The 17,049-nt window shown below is 40.4% G+C and overlaps 1 protein-coding gene across 2 annotated transcripts in view; it reads left to right on the forward strand.

Annotated features, from left to right (window-relative positions):
- The first annotated feature begins 4,258 nt into the window (after positions 1 to 4,258).
- Positions 4,259 to 17,049, forward strand: part of HIBADH (3-hydroxyisobutyrate dehydrogenase) — a 175,194-nt gene continuing 162,403 nt past the window's right edge. Inside the window, exons 1-2 of one of the 2 annotated variants that reach the window (XM_045792966.2) lie at positions 4,259 to 4,500; positions 15,017 to 15,177. In XM_045792966.2, coding sequence (XP_045648922.1) covers positions 4,410 to 4,500; positions 15,017 to 15,177 — 252 coding nt within the window. In that variant the 5' untranslated portion in view covers positions 4,259 to 4,409. The remainder of the gene's footprint in view (positions 4,501 to 15,016; positions 15,178 to 17,049) is intronic. The other variant, XM_045792965.2, reaches the window with a different exon arrangement.

Below are 17,049 nucleotides of genomic sequence, written 5' to 3' on the forward strand. Positions count from 1 at the left end.
TTATGGCCAGGCCTCTGGTAATTATCTCTTTAAACAAAAACAAAGCCAAAAATCTCTATTATTTTTATTATAGTTGATATATGGGATATTGACATCTTTTTTTTTCTTCATTCAGTTTAAGGTATTCCTGATTCTTGGTATGATGAATGACTTTCAGTTGAAACACGGATATTTTGGTATTATTTTACTCTGGATCTTATTTAAACCACCTATTTTAGCTGGCTTTTCCTGACAGTGCCCTGGCAAAGGAATAGAAGGGGCGTTGTCTATGCCAATGGGAAGTAAGTGTAGAAGTCAAGGTTCCCCATTCTGCCCATGTTGACATTGATGGGGTGGGGGTGTGACTCCTCATTACCGGCAGGCTTGGGTAGGAGTTCAACTCCCCACTAGGCTTCCACTGATACTTCCCTAGCCGAGAGGGTTAGGAGAACCTCCTTACTGCTCCCCATGTGGCCTCCACTGGCACCATAGTGGGGATGCTTGGCCTCCTTACACCCCGACAGTGACGAAAGTCCTTACTCTCCAGTAGGCCCCTCCTCTGACTCTATCTCAGCAGGGAGGAGGAGGGGTGTCTCATTACTGTCAAGTAGGGTGGAAGTCCAGGCTCCCCACGTAGCTTCCAATGGCACTGTGAGGAGAGGGATGGGGCATATGTGTAGAGGGGTACTTGTTACAACTCAGCAGTAGGATATAAGTTCTGACCCTCTAGTTGGCTTTCTCTGACATGACACCAGCGGCATTGAGTTATAGGGGGGCTGGGGTGTTAGGATGTTGGGGTGCTTCATTATAGCCTATGTGGTGTGCAAGTGTTGGCCTTTTCAGGCATGGGTGGGGCCATATGTTTTTATTGTGTGGTGTTTGTCTATAGCAGACTAGTTATTTTGTAAAAGTGATGTTTTGGGAGGCTGCCCCTTTCTCATCCTTTGGCTAAAGAGAGTACCCTCTTATTGGGGAGTTCTGTCTGTGCCTCTTGGCATTTTTAGGTTTCTAGCTTTTGGCTTCTCTAGTACCCAGTATGGGAGCTTAAGGCTAAACAAAAACCCAAGTACTTACCTCTGTGGTCATTTTTGGGTCCTGAGGTCCCTAGCTAGTATGCTGCTTTTTCTCTACCTTTCAGAGTTTCTTAAACTTGTTTTATATATAATGTCCAGAGGTTTTAGTTGTACTTATTGGGAGAGATAGAGAAAAATGTACTTACTCCATTTACCCAGAAGCAGAAGCAAAGAGGCAGTAATATGTTGAAACACAATTTCAAACAAAAGTACATGGCAGAGATCTAGGAAAAAGCTACAATGCCCTTCAAAGATATCAGGAAGGCAATCAAATAAAGCCAGCCATGGGCAGTAACAGCTTTTGCAAACACAATAATATCTACGAGCACCTTCAAATAGTAATTACTTAAAAAATTATAATGCTTATTATAAACTTCTATAAAAAATCTCAGAGCCTTAATATATGAATCAGTAAAGGGCTTCTGGGAGGAGATATCAAACTACATGATGTAGGGATGTGGAGAAATTGTGACTTACCCCTGGTCCTGGTTGAGCAAAAGAGTCAAATTTCAATGCGTTCTTTCCTTTTTCAAAGCCAGCACATTAGTGAAAAAAGGGTTCTTTTTGAACCCCTTCCCCCGTTACCCCTTTCTGTCCTAGGAAAACATTGCACATAGGAAGCAACCTTTTGTAAAGAAATACTCATTTTCAAGAAAAGATCTCTATAAACAACCTAGAGAAGCAAAAAAACAGTAGCTCACAATAAAAATGACAAAAACAATCTTATTGGATATAAAATCTCAAGAGGACTGGGATATAAAGTTTAGGAGCTGGGAGATCAATTGATATGTTGTCCTGTGTTGTAAATAGCTCTGCTATGTAGGTTGACATAGTTGAAAGGCAGAGCACATTTCAGCAGTTAATTATAGAAATCCGTAGGGCTACATTTATTGGTTGCAGGAGGTCTATTCCAGCTAAAACTCAAATAAACTGGGGAGAGAAGATCAGGTGGGGCATTCTCCAGAAACCAATTAAATAGATTTGGAAGGGAACCCAATCTAGGAGACTGTCCCGATGCTGAAATAATTTTCCCCCCTTCCCCCCTTCCTTCCTTCCTTCCTTCCTTCCTTCCTTCCTTCCTTCCTTCCTTCCTTCCTTCCTTCCTTCTTTCCTTCCCTCCCTCTCCTCCCCCCTTCCTTCCTTCCTTCCTTCCTTCCTTCCTTCCTTCCTTCCTTCCTTCCTTCCTTCCTTCCTTTTTGGTTGGTGTGGAATAGAGGGCTGGAGTGGAGAGACAGCCAAAGAAGGGAATTGTTTTTGAACCAGTTACAAATGTGAACCTTGCACTCTGTACTAGTTCCTGGAAACATTGCTAGCCTAGCCTACACAGAAACATTAAAGAACCTGCTTGGAAATTATCCAGTTCCTTTCCTTTTCCTTTAGGCATTTCCAACTCCAGGAGTGACTGGGCAGAAGTAAAAAATAAGGTCAAAGTCAAAACTGTTGATTTTGCTACTCAGATTAAAAGGTTGGATGAGCCAGTTAGAATGGCAAAAATAGACAAGGCAAGAAACAACAATTGTTGGAGAGGATGTGGAGAAAGGGGATCCCTCCTACATTGTTGGTGGGAATGCAAGTTGGTACAGCCACTCTGGAAAACAGTGTGGAGGTCCCTTAAAAAGTTAAAAATTGAGCTACCCTATGACCCAGCCATTGCACTACTGGGTGTTTACCCCAAAGATACATAGTGAAGAGAAGGGCCATATGCACCCCCATGTTCATAGCAGCATTGTCCACAATAGCTAAATCGTGGAAGGAGCCGTGATACCCTTCAACAGATGACTGGATTAAGAAGTTGTGGTCCATATATACAATGGAATATTACTCAGCTATCAGAAAGAACGAATTCTCAACATTTGCTGCAACATGGACAGCACTGGAGGAGATAATGCTAAGTGAAATAAGTCAAGCAGAGAAAGACAACTATCATATGATTTCTCTCATCTATGGAACATAAGAAATAGGATGATCAGTAGGGGAAGAAAGGGATAAAGAAAGAGGGGTAATCAGAAGGGGGAATGAAACATGAGAGACTATGGACTATGAGAAACAATCTGAGGGCCTCAGAGGGGAGGGGGGTGGGGGAATGGGATAGACCGGTGATGGGTAGTAAGGAGGGCACGTATTGCATGGTGCACTGGGTGTTACACGCAACTAATGAATCATCGAACTTTACATCGGAAACCGGGGATGTACTGTATGGTGACTAACAATATAATAAAAAATCATTAAAAAAAAAGGTTGGATGAGCACGATCTAGGCAATTGAATAAGTAGAATGAATGGGGGGGGGGTGGACACCTTGGGATTTCTATTGCCCTAGACACTCCTCCCTGTTTTTCCTCCTATACTACCTTGTTGCAAAGGTTCCAAGTCTTGCTTTGGAGTGCACAGGGCTAACAACGCTTTGATGGGGTCAGCGCAGATGGGAAGCCCTGCAATTATTGCCAAAGGGTCCAGCGATTCAAACATGTACACTAAGCACAGACAGAAGAATCTCTCTGACACACATACATATAGACTATTTTTTTGGATTTTCATTTCTCCTTAGTTTTTGCTTATAAAATGCAGAATTTTCAAACATTAGAGAAATATATGTTGGAATAGAGTTCCTAGTAATTCTTGTTCCTAGTAACCAACTTGTTTTCCTACTGTTTTTCAAATTTATTTAACTGTTGTGTTAAATAAAATGAAATGAATTTCAAAGTTATTACATTTACGGTAGATTTCTGTTGTTTTTCAATGAACAGACGTTAAAAATACAAATACTAACATTAGGAGATCCACGTATTATTGAAGTTAATTATGGGTCCCTATATTTAGACTAGGAATTTCTGCTTTTGCATAAAAATTCACAGCAGCTGCTGCGAACCAAAGTTTTGTTCTTGTCTGCACCGAGGCAGCACAGGCAGTTACACCCTCCAAGGGGGCGGTTCTGGAGGGTCAGGCGCTCGTTGGAGTGGGTCTTGAGTGGCAGCCGCCGCCTCCCGCACACCCGCTGCGTTTTGATAAACAAGGAGACTCCCGCCTGCAGACGCTAGGCGAGGGAGGAGCTTTGGGGCGGGGCCATGGCTCTTGAGGTGGGTGGGGTTCGAAAAGGCTTCCTATTGGTGGTTAGCGAAGTGCGGGGACCCGAGAATCCTGATTGGCCTGGTCCCCTATCCTTAAGGGGACTGACGACCCCTGTCTCTCCGCGTCGCGCTCCTCCCCTCGTCGGTGGGTGCCCGCCCCGAGCTGCAGAGCGCGTGCGCGCGCGGCCCCACGCCGCGGTGGTTCCCGCCCGCTCCGTGGCGCACACTCGCAGTCAGTGGGTGAGCCGGGAGCCGCGGAGGTCACCGCGGGGAGGCGGGGCGGGGGCAGCATGGCAGCCTCCTTACGGCTCCGTGGAGCCGCCTCCGGCCTCCGGTATTGGAACCGCCGGCAGCGCCCGGCAGCGGCCAGCCTTGCAGCGGGTAAGGACCTCGCGCTTTCTCCCCCCGTCCCTCCGGCTGCCCGCTCGCGCCCTGACGGCCGAAAAGATGTTTTCACGGGAGGCGCTGCGCTTGGGTCGGGGCTTAAAACCCCCAATTTTGGCTCGTCCCAAGGCCAGGCCTCTTCTGCGGCTACCTCTCGCACAGCTAGGGCTTCCCCCCCATCAACCCCGCCCGGGATCCAGATGAATGGCTTTCAGCGTCTTTTTCGGGACTTAGGAAGGGGTGGGAAGAGCTTGGGGTACGGGAGGATTATTTGGCTCCGGGGCGTGCTTCTCTGGAATTAGGGCTCCGAGGACAATTGGAGGGCCCAACCCCAGGGGCGACCCGGCACCTATCACTGCGACGCTGGCTGACCTTTCAACGCCCCCAGGGATGCACCCTGGTGGGCGTGCCATGGGGCCGCGGGGCTTGATTTTTGTTTAACCACTTTAATCGCGTAGGATGGTCTTACACGAGTGGTCGTCTATACAAACCAGGTGACAAGTCATTCCAGCAAAGTTTTAAGTCACCCTTAACCAGCAAGGCGTGCCTCCTCCGTCCCCATTTCTTTGTAACTGCTACCTGAAGACGGCACTTCTGTCAGATTATTAACCAAGACACTTTCAGCGTCCTCAAAATTGTGCCTGAACCTATCCTGTTCCTCCCCGCATACCATTGTAAGTTATGGAAGCCAACCATCGATTTAGGAAGAGGCAGCTTTTAGATCCAGAGATCTAATCTTTGTCATTTTTCCGATGAAGAACCTGAGGCCCCTTGGATGAGTGAATTAGGCTATCCCATCAGGATCTAGAAAGTAGTTCTTGATTCTTCCTCATTCCTGCAGTTTCTACTACACCAGCATTCCTCTTTAATTGAAACATTGATTTATGGGGACATTGCCTTTGTTTTCTTGTGAAAGTTGGAAAGTTGTAACAATGCATTATTGAGCAGTTTCATACTCAGGATTTTTTTTAAAGCTTTAGTATTAATATTTTCCTGATCACGTTAAAAAATACCAGGCTGGGAATTTAGTGCTTAATAGCTTCCCTTCCTCCCGCTCAGTAATACCTAAGCAGAACAGTGAATTTCCTCTCTGGCTTAGGCTCCATGTGATGCAAGAGAACAGATGTCTGCTACACAATCACAGTAACAAGATACAAACTCAGAGAATCTGCTAAACTTGAGTGTAACCACTATTTGAGCTACATGTAGATTGAGCTACAAAAAATACCTCCCACTTTAGAGATACTTAAATCTGTTAGTCACTTTTCCAGTACTAAATGTAGCACTGGTTTTCACATGAATGTGCTATTGTTTCAGTGTTGATTAGCCAGGGAAGACATATGTGCTATTTAGTGGTTTTACAAGGTGTTCTAATGATATTTTAATGAACCTTGGATGTACCCATTAGAGTTATGAAAGTTCTTTCAATTCATGCTGGAAGGACCTGAGGCCCAAGACTATCATAGTTGCCTCTCAGTTGTACCTCACAGTGCTGGTTAGACTACTTTGGCATATAATCCTGTTCTTTGGGTTCTTTGACCCAAAGATGTATGGTTATGGATTTATGATAAATTTTAAATATTTCATTTTGTGATGATTGCTTAAAACACTTCAACAATTGTTTTTACTTGGTGGAATTGTTTAAATGTTTCTGTGAATTTTAGTTTACTAAATTTGCTTTTGCATTAACTTTTTTTCGGCGTTGGAATCTTAAAAAATAAAAAATTACGTGCAGATCTAGAGTCTAGGGACAGAAAGAACCATGTTCAAATAGTAACATTATTTAGTGTTCTGAATTCTGTGGGATATTTGTCTCCAGCATATGTTTAGGGTGTTTATATCATATGGGTGATACTATTATAAAGATCCATACAATTTATTTACTTAAAAAAAAAGAGAGAGAGACCTAAAGGTTGCCGGTTAATAGCATACCTTAATTTTAAAATATTAAAAGCATCAAAAAAGAAAAATAAAAGAAATATTAAACTACACATATATTATTATTTCATCACCTTTTATTAAAAAGTTTTGTATTTTATCTTAAAAGGTAATTAGAGTTAGTTTAGACTTCTTTAAACTGGCAAGAGAAAATCTGTAATTTTAGGCCCTTTGTATTCATTGTGGCTCATCAACATGTACATGGAAAAATAATTTGTATCGTATCATCTTAAAATGACCACCCAAAGGTGGAATGGGAAAATTAACCAGAATCATGTACAGAGATGGGAATAACATTTTATTATGGCCCTTTTTGTGTATATGAAATCTACTTTCAAAGCAAAGCATAGTACAAATAAAATACATGGCATTTTCCCCCTTAATATTAGCCTCTAGGGTTGCACATGAAGCTCTGAAAAGCTGCATATGGTCCTTGGACCAGAAGTTGACCTTAGACTTGTGAAATTACATAGCGAGAATATTTCTTTCTCTCTCTCTCTCTTTTTTTAAGATTTTATTAATTTATTTGACAGAGAGACAGCAGGAGAGGGAACACAAGCAGGGGGAGTGGAAGAGGGAGAAGCAGGCTTCCTCCTGAGCAGGGAGCCCGATGATCTGAGCAGAAATCAGACGCGCCTAACGACAGCCACCCAGGTGCCCCGAGAATATTTATTTCTAAAATAACTTGACTCAAGCAATAAAGGCCTTTGTAGAGTAAGTCACCACCCTTAGTTTGGTAATTCTTAGTATTAAAGCAGATAGAATAGTTATGACATAATAGGATAAAATAGGATAAAAGTTGTGTATACAATATAATCTGAACATAATGAGAAGATGCATTTAAAAGACTGGAAGGGCTGTGCAAAATGCTAATAGTGATTAGTTCTGTGTAGTGAGATTAACTTTTTCCCTTATGACGGTACTTTTTCATATTTTCCGGTTTTCTACAATTTTTACATTTTGATATTTAGAGTAGCCTGGTTATTGGCAGCACTGCATGTTACCAAGGTATGGATAACTTTGCCCCTATCTCACTGGAGAAAAAGGACATAACCTATACATTTACATCTATAGCTTTAGAAACTAATTTTGCTACATTTTCTAGCTAGTTTCTTTACCAGTCAACCAGTGTCACCTTTGTATTGTGTTGACTGATTGCCTGCCAGCTAGATTTTAGCTATCATCCGATTCTATTCCTATGCATTAATGTGTGTGACTTACTTAAAGGAAATATATTAAGTTTGAAAGCTTTTAGTGTCATAATTCTATTATACTTATTTGAATTTCTGCCTCTTTGGGAGCATATTCTTTATTGTCCAAGCACTCCTGATGCTTCACCTTATATAAGAACTCTATTTCCTCAGAGAGCGTCTTCTAAAATACGCTCTATTCCTTTTTCTAACACTGTGGCTCTTCTTACCCGCTGGACAAAATGGGCGTTTGGCATAGGATTTGTACCCCCGTACTTCTGCTTAACTACTGATAGTAAAAGTAGCAAATACTTAATGACCTATCATGTGCCGGGCACTGCTCGGCCTTTATGTGTATTATCTCAAGGAGTCCTTAAGTACCTTTGAGTAACCTGAAGTAGTGACTCTTGTTGATAAAACTTAATGTCTAGGGAAGTCAAGTAACTTGTTAGTTCAAGGGTATACATCTAAGAAGTGACCTTGCCTGGATAGGAACCTAGGTCTTGTATATAGCCATCTTTCAGAGAAGTTCTGAAATATCACCATCAGTAAAAACTCTCTTCTCTTTTGACATTAAATCATCTAGTTATACTACCCTTTCTCTTTCTTTGCCACAAGCAAAAATGAAATGAAGAGAGCAACTGAGCCCATCATTAAAAGACTGTCTTCGTTGACTTTCATATTAGCCCATCCAAAGCTGGGCCTCAACTTTAACAACTAACATCACCACTCTACTTCAGCTCTTCCAAGATCTCATTGCTAGGGCTTGCTATACTGCCAACATTTCGAAAGCTGAACTAGCCTTCTAGTTAATATTATACCACTCCCTGCCCCCATTTTGTTAACCAATGTGCTGTATATCAACGTCATTACGCTTGGTCCTTTGGCCCCATGTTTCCCCCCTGCCAAATACATAGACATAGTTTTCTGCTCTCTCATTTCATTAAGTCCCTCTCTAGGTTTGTCTGTATCCAGCTCAGACCTCAGACTAATTTATAATCAGGAATTTCAGTGATGTTTTTGATAGCATTCTAGTATTTTTTCTCCCTCCTGCTCTTGTTTTGGGTAACTTCTATTGTCTGTGGTCTGTGTTCCTTCTGGCTGCCACTTAAGTAATGTTACTACTGAGAGTCAAGGAAATTTGCTGATTAGATAAAATCCTTTTGTTAATCTCTAGTTCATTCCTTGTTACATATTTAGATTACCCACAGCATTTCCAAATCATTTACTTAGGGCTGCCAGTCTGTGGAACCTGTCAGCTGTAGAGAGATGGCATTACCATGATTGGTTTAGGTTATTTGGAACTTACCTCTGGGTCTGGGAAGAAGGGATATTGGAGCGTCAACCTGCAATGTTTAATGGTTGTGAATCCACTTTGCTGGATCCGCTTTATCACTGTCTTTAATCACCGTCTTTACTCTGTGATTGCTTCAGAACTGACTTTATCCCCATCTATGTACACTTGATGACAGCTCTCTCCAGTTAAGTCATTCACTCATGTAACATTAGTAAACATTCAATGCCAATTCACGTATTTTATTATAAAAGTAGTTACAAAAGTTATATGCACATGGTAAAAACTCAAAAGGTTATAAAAAATAGTCTTTTCTCTAACTCTGACCCGTCAGTCCAACTCTTTAGATGTAACTACTGTTTCTTATGTATTCTTACAGAAATTCAGTAAAATTTAATGCATAGGTATTCTTTTCTCTCTTTTTTTTTAAGATTTTATTTATTTATTTATTTGACAGAGATAAAGACAGCCAGCGAGAGAGGTAACACAAGCAGGGGGAGTGGGAGAGGAAGAAGCAGGCTCCCAGCAGAGGAGCCTGATGGGGGGTTCGATCCTAGAATGCTGGGATCACGCCCTTGGCCGAAGGCAGACGCTTAACGACTGATCCACCCAGGCGCCCCTCTTTTTTCTTTATACACTATATGTTATATATAATGCTCTTCATCTTGCTTTTTTTCACTTAATAACCTATCCTGGAGATTTTTTTCATTATATTTCTAGCCACCCAGGTGCCCCTCTTGTTTATTCTATAAACATGTTGACTTTTTAAAAACAGCTTTATTGCAATATAGTTGACTTATGATAAACTATACATATTTAAAGCATATAATTTGGGGTGCCTGCGTGGCTCAGTCAGTTAAACGTCTGCCTTTGGTTCAGGGCATGATCCTGGGGTTCTGGGATCGAGCCCCACGCGGGGCTCCCTGCTCAGCATGGAGTCTGCTTCTCCCTCTCCCTTTGTCCCTCCCTCCACTCCTGCACTCGCTCTCTTTCTCAAATAAATGAAATTAAAAAAAATAAAGCATACAATTTGATGAGTTTGACATATGTATATACCTGTGAAACCATCACCACAATCAAGATTGTGAACATATCCAACACACCTCCAAATTTCTTCCTGCCCCTTCACATCCACAAATACTTGTAATTATGTATTTTTATACTGGATATAGATTCCTGCCTTGACAGTTGTTATTTCGGTACTTTAAAGATGATGCTCTACTCCATTCTCATTTGCTTTGTTTCTGACAAGAAGTCTGGCTTATCTTTGCTCCTCTGTATGCTTTTGAGCTTTTTGGCCATAATGTATCTTGGTATAGTTGTGTCTATGTTTCTTGTGTTGGGGCTCACTGAGCTTCTTGGATGTGTATGGTGGGGGGTTTATGGTTTTCATCAAATTTGGACATTTGTGGCTATAATTCCTTCATATATTTTTTTCAGTCTCTACTTCTCTCTTCTCTCATTTGATGACTCCAGTTAAATGTGTATTTGGCTAGTTGAAGCTGTCTCACGGCTCACTCATGTTGTTTTTATTCTTTAAGTTCTTTCTTCTCTCTATGCATGTTGTTTTGGATAGTTTCTATTGCTATGTCTTTAAGAGCACTAATCATTTCTTCTGCAGTATCTATTCTGCTTTTAATCCAGTGTGATTTTCATCTTACACATGGTTGTTTTCATCTTCTTAAATTCAGTTTTGGGTCTTTTTTTGGGTATCTTTCATATCTCTACTTTTGGAACATAACTACAGTTATTATAGCTTTTAATATCCTTGGCCCCTAATTTTAATATCTTAGTCGGTTCGAAGTTGGTCTCTTCTTTTTGACCTCTAAATGTTGACATTCCCTTCAGCTTTGTTCTTCAGTCTCTTTTACTCTCATTTGGCAATTTTATCAACTGCCACAATTTCGGTTCTCACCTTAAAGCAGATTGTTACCAAATATGTGTCTTTTTTTTTCATCCTATCTCTGAGGAGATCCTAATTGGTTATAATATTTCTAAGTCTGGGGACAGCTTTCAGCTCACCGACAGTTCACAGTTACTTTATTTAAAACGGAGATAGCTCTCTTTCTCGATTTCTCCACTTAGGTTATTGATAGCATGCTATTGTCTTTGATCTTTCCCTTATTTTAGCCCACAATCCAATCTATTGCTATGTCCTTTTACTTCTGCCTTTGAAATATTTTTCATATCTGTCTTTTCTAAGGCCACCACCTTTTATTAACTCTGACCTTAATTATGAACTGAATGTTTGCCCCCCCCCCCCCCCTGACATGTTGAAATCCTAACCCCCACTGCAGTGGTATTAGGAGGTGGGGCCTTTGGGAAGTAATTAGGTTATGAGGGTGGAGCCCTCACAAATGGGATTAGTATCCTTATAAAAAGAGACAGGAGAACTTGCCCTCTTGTTCTCTGCTCTCCACCATGTGAGGATGGCCAAGAAGATGGCCATATACATGCCAGGAAGTGGGTTCTCACCAGACACTGGATCTGTTGCCACATTCATCTTGGATTTCCCAGCTTCCAGAGGTGTGGGATATAAATGTTTGTTGTTAAGCCACTCAGACTATGGTATGTTTGTGATAGCACCTCAAATGGGCAAAGAGAGACCTACGGTAGTATTACTGTTACTTTTATATTAGTCTTTATATTAGTCTCAGTGGTTTATTTTTGTTGTTAGTCTTGCCTGAGGAGACATCTAGAAAAATGTTGGTAAGGCTGATGATGTCAAAGAGATTGCTGCCTGCAGCAATACCTCTTCCTTACAAAATATAGTCAGATTGTTTAGCATGCTTCCCAGTCTTCCACATTATGGTTGCATTGTTTCTTCTTTCTTCTTCTTTTTTTTAAGATCTGTCCATCCATGTTAGAGAGAGCATGCAGTGGGGAGGGGCAGAGAGAGAATCTCAAGCAGACTCCCTGCTGAGTGTGGAGCCAGTGGCAGAGCTCGATCCCCCAACCCTGAGATCCTGACCTGAGCTGAAATCAAGAGGTGGATGCTTAACTGACTGAGCCACCCAGGCGCCCACGTTGTTTCTTTCAGTCTACATTCATGTTGTTTTGTTTCTTTGTGCATCCTCTAGGAAGAATGAATGGCAGTGTCATGTAGTGGTTAAAAGTGAAGAGCTTGGCGTCAGATTGATTGTATTTGAATCTTGGCATTGCAGTTTACTGTTGTCTTGGGCATTTTATTTAAATTCACTAAGTGTCCGGGCGCCTGGGTGGCTCAGTCGTTAAGCGTCTGCCTTCGGCTCAGGGCATGATCCCAGGGTCCTGGGATCGAGCCCCGCATGGGGCTCCCTGCTCTGCTGGGAGCCTGCTTCTTCCTCTCCCACTCCCCTGCTTGTGTTCCCTCTCTTGCTGGCTGTCTCTCTGTCAAATAAATAAATGAAATATTTAAAAATAAATAAATAAATAAATAAATTCACTAAGTGTCAAGGCTCTCAGCTGAAAGGAGGCTTAATGATAGGATATGATGACAGTGCTATTTATAAAGTGCTTAGTAAGTATCTGGCATGTAGTAAAAATCGCCAGGAATAATTTTTACTGTTATTTATTTTTTCTTGGCTTTCCTATTTCCTTGCATATACTCCTGTTCTTTTTTATATGGAGTTCCCTTCCTTCGTACTCTTTTCCATTTGAAATCCTGGTATACTCAGGTCACATGCTACCTTCTTTAAATGCTTAAACCAGATGAATTTTCCTTTATGTCAGCATTGTTTTTTATAATTTATCTTCAACTTTCTTGTATTAGTATTTGTGTACATAGTTTATTTCCTTTTGGATTTTAAGCTTGTTGACAGCAAGGACTATATGTTGTTGTGTCTTCTGTGGCATCTGGCATGGTACATAATGGTTGCTTCATATTTGTTGAATGTGTGAATGAATTGTGGTTCTACCTTGCCATACTTACTGTTTGACCTAGAGAGAGTTGCCTATTAACTGTTTTTAAATCACAGTCTTCCTAATTTCTAATGTTTTTAGTTAAATGATACCTTTCCGAGCTTAATACCATACTCTGGTACAATAGTTATTAGCATCATTAATTATTAGTGCTAGAGTTCTCTGACAAAGGATGCTTCTCATTCTGTTTAATGTTGTAGCATTTCAATTAGGTGTCATTTCTCTGTTACTGAACCCCTTGCGGACCAGAAAGTCAGACAGAGGACTCCTATTATACCGACGGTGTTAAACTTAGCACTGGTAAGGTGATGTTGCAAAGGATGACACCCATATTTAATAGAAATGTTAGAGTCAATCATCAAGTTTAAAGGAATTAAATATGTTTCTAACCCAAGAAGACCTCTGTGTCTTTTTTTTTTTTGTCTTTTTTTTTTTTAAGATTTTAAGTAATCTCTACATCCAACATGGGGCTCAAACTCACAACCCTGAGATCAAGAATTGCACACTGCACCGCTTCCGCTTCACCAACTGAGCCAGCCAGGCACCCCAGAAGATCTTTCTTTCTTTCTTTTTTTAAATTTAAATTCAGTTAATTAACATATAATGTATTGTTTATTTCAGGGATACAGGTCTGTGATTCATTAGTCTTCTATAATACCCAATGCTCATTACCAACGTATACCCTCCCCAATGTCCATCACCCAGTTACCCCATCCCTCCACCCACTCCCCTCCAGCAACCCTCAGTTTGTTTCCTATGATTAAGAGTCTCTTATGGTTTTTCTCCCTCAAGACCTCTATTTCTTAAGCTTTAGGGCTTCAAATAATTTGCTTTTAGGAAATCTCACTGCATTTAAATTAAATTCAAGGAAGAGCAGGGATCCATCAGTTGAGAGGATCTGAAACTTAAAAGGGTGACTGTGATTAGTTGGTGCACTGCACAGTTTTATAACTGGAGTCCTTGAAAGACAAAGGAAAAATAAAGCTTTCAGTGGCAGGGGAAGGGGCAAGTGGAGTTATTCTTTCGGTGGACTAGGAGCTTTTTGGAGGGCAAGGACTGTATGTATCTTGCTTATGTCTGTCTCTGGCTCTGTCATAGTACTTCATGCAGTAAATACTTGTTGAGTGGAGTTCTAAATCTAGAAACGAAGAAATGATGTTTAAGGTTATTTTCATGGCAATGCGAAGTCCCTTTGCTCTCTCTCGCAAAAAGCATTACTTTGCATTGCGTGCCCCAGTATGATTTCAAAAGCCTTCTGTGAAAAAGAAGAAAATCAAAAAAACCTGCATACAGCTTTTTAAGAACAATTCCTTTTTGTGAATGAAATGCCTCTTCTCTGAAAGTGCGTGGAGTTGTTATTAGCCCAAGGCACTGAAACTATTACCCTTGTCATTTAAAGCCCATAGAAGCATCCCTGTCTTCTCCCCTAGAGCCCAGTTTATAAACTGGTGACTTAGTTGGTCTAACATTTTACTAAGATGTTTTTTATACCATTGGAGGGGATGATTTCGATAAATATGGAGGTGGGAGGGTAAAAAACTTTTCCATTCTCGGACCTTGTCCAAGATATATGTTTTATTGAATATTTTCAGTTTGTCATACATATTATTACAGGAGATAATATAGATATGAAGAATCTATAGTACTTCACATAATAGGTAATGTACATAACATATTTTAGAAATTGTAACATTTTAAAATTTATTGTTAAAATGATAAAGGGATGTTACAGAGGTAGAAAACAGAAGAGATTACTTAAAATTGTATAGTTGTTTCCAGCAGATCTAAATAATTAGATGTTTGTACATGGTTGATGTCTTTAAATGTGAATAGATCATTAGTTTAAAACTAGCATTTTGGGGGCGCCTGGGTGGCACAGCGGTTAAGCGTCTGCCTTCAGCTCAGGGCGTGATCCCGGCGTTATGGGATCGAGCCCCACATCAGGCTCCTCTGCTATGAGCCTGCTTCTTCCTCTCCCACTCCCCCTGCTTGTGTTCCCTCTCTCGCTGGCTGTCTCTATCTCTGTCAAATAAATAAATAAAATCTTTATAAAAAAAATTAATAAAACTAGCATTTTGAAGGTTTTTTAAAAATAGAAGACATCTCAGGAACAATTGACTTACTAATATTGAATGAATGTTTACAATAAGAGACGTCACTGCCCTTACTGAAAGTAATTTATTGAAATCAGTGTGTTCTAGGTCAATGGCTTCTAAGACTCCAGTTGGATTCATTGGACTGGGCAACATGGGGAATCCAATGGCAAAAAACCTCATGAAACATGGCTATCCACTCATTATTTATGATGTGTTCCCTGATGCATGCAAAGAGTTTCAAGATGCAGGTGAACAGGTAAGGCCTTTTCTTTAGATTTGTTCTAGATTTTGATGTTTAAAAATAAACATGACAACTGAGGAGTATACCCAATGGAATTATAAACCTATTTCATCGTTGATTTTATACATGTTATATATTTGTTGTTTTTTATATATATTACACATACAAGTGTATATCTATGTATTGTAGTTATTGTTAACTTTTATCCAACATTCATCTATGCAACAAAGATTGAGACAATCTATTCTTTGGCAGGTGACTGGGAACATTTCCCAGGTTGGGTCAAAGGGCTTGCTTTGGCTATGTATCAGTTTTCTGAGACAGTAACTTTACTGATTGCCCTGTGAAAGGAGGTAGTTTGGTGGAAATAGCTTCCCATGTTATTAAGAAGCACAATTTGTCTTAGGACAAGAATAGGCTGAGGGATAGGAAACTTAGTTTGAATCCCAGCTTAGATACTTACCTTCTTTCTTGCTGGGGGCAAGTTATTTCACTTCAGCTGTTTTCCTTGTCTGTAAAATGGGAAGGATGACAACACATGTCATTAGATTATGAAGCTTAAATGAGAATATATGTGAATGTCTTTCATAAATACTGTATGGCAGCACTTTGTGAATAAATACGTTATTGGCCATAAACCAGGAGACATGTAGTAGCACTGTGTGCCATAATGAAGTACAGAGCTGAGTTATGACAGATCTCTAGTGTTTTGTTTTTAGGCTATCATTCTTGTTTCAAGAATTTTTGGACTAAAGTATATCCTGTTAGATGATAGCATCTACTGGTCAGTTCCTGTTTGGATTTGTTAAACTTTATCAATAACTCACATGACAGGAGATCGTGTATTAGTAACTGAATTTAGAGTTTCATTTTTTTTGAGATATGAAGGAAATTCTGTGCAAGCTGTAGAGTGGTAACTAAGGGCTGAATCTGAATATAATCCCAGAATTGGAAGAGTTGTAAAAATTTCCTGAGAAATATAGAAAAAAGAAAAAAATAAAATTGAACAGCTCACTTGTGGATGATAGACTTGAAGTAAATACTAAGAAACGTAATGCCAGGTAAAGAGCAAGTTTAGGTTTCTAGAGGTTTCTACTGTAGTGTAGAATTTTTAGGGTAGAATTTCTGAATCCTACTGTATGTCTAGCAGCCCACCTAGTGCTGTGGAGAATAAAACAGGTTAAGTTGGGTGTGGTAGAGTGTTAGCCGTGTCTCAGGTGGCAAGACTAAATAATAGTACAAGGAAGTTTCTATTAAAATTGCATTTTGTCTCTAATAAAGTACTGAAGTAGTTTTTGAGGAGGAAAAAAGTAATAATTGTTAAGAGTCACTTCATTCCTGATAGGGAACTATAACTGTTAAGAGTCCTTTCATTTCTCAGAGGAACTATAAAAATGTGTATAATCTTTGCTCACCTCCCAACAGAAATAGGGTAGTCTGAAACGAATGTTGTAGAGACAGGATCTCTCAGATTCCTAAGTAGAAATGAGAAGATTCTAGGACACAGATTCAGTTACTGGATTTTCCTTTTCCTTGAGATACAGAAGTAGGTATGAGGAAGGAAAGAAGATGGATTCTGGGTAGCTGCTCCTCCCAGATTAGTGAAGAGTAGCTTCTCGTCTAGGGTTCCCATCCCTGCCCCCGACACATGGTGGGAAAAGTTCTGTGGATGGTTCACACTGAGGCAACAGCCTGGAAGAGAGAATCCTCTTTTCCCACATCTTCTCTTCCTCACATCTCTGGTTCCCCTATGACCTTGACTCTGTGAGGTCCTCTGAGTATTGATTATGACAGCAGTGGAGGGTAGGAGAATGTGAAACTTAGATGAATGAAAGGAGGAGGATAAAGGGTAAGAAAGCTTTGGGCCTGAGGGGAAGTATCATGCCA

Source organism: Ursus americanus, chromosome 3 (assembly GCF_024610735.1).
Source record: "Ursus americanus isolate L20-20 chromosome 3, mUrsAme1.1.p, whole genome shotgun sequence".
Lineage (NCBI taxonomy): Eukaryota > Metazoa > Chordata > Mammalia > Carnivora > Ursidae > Ursus > Ursus americanus.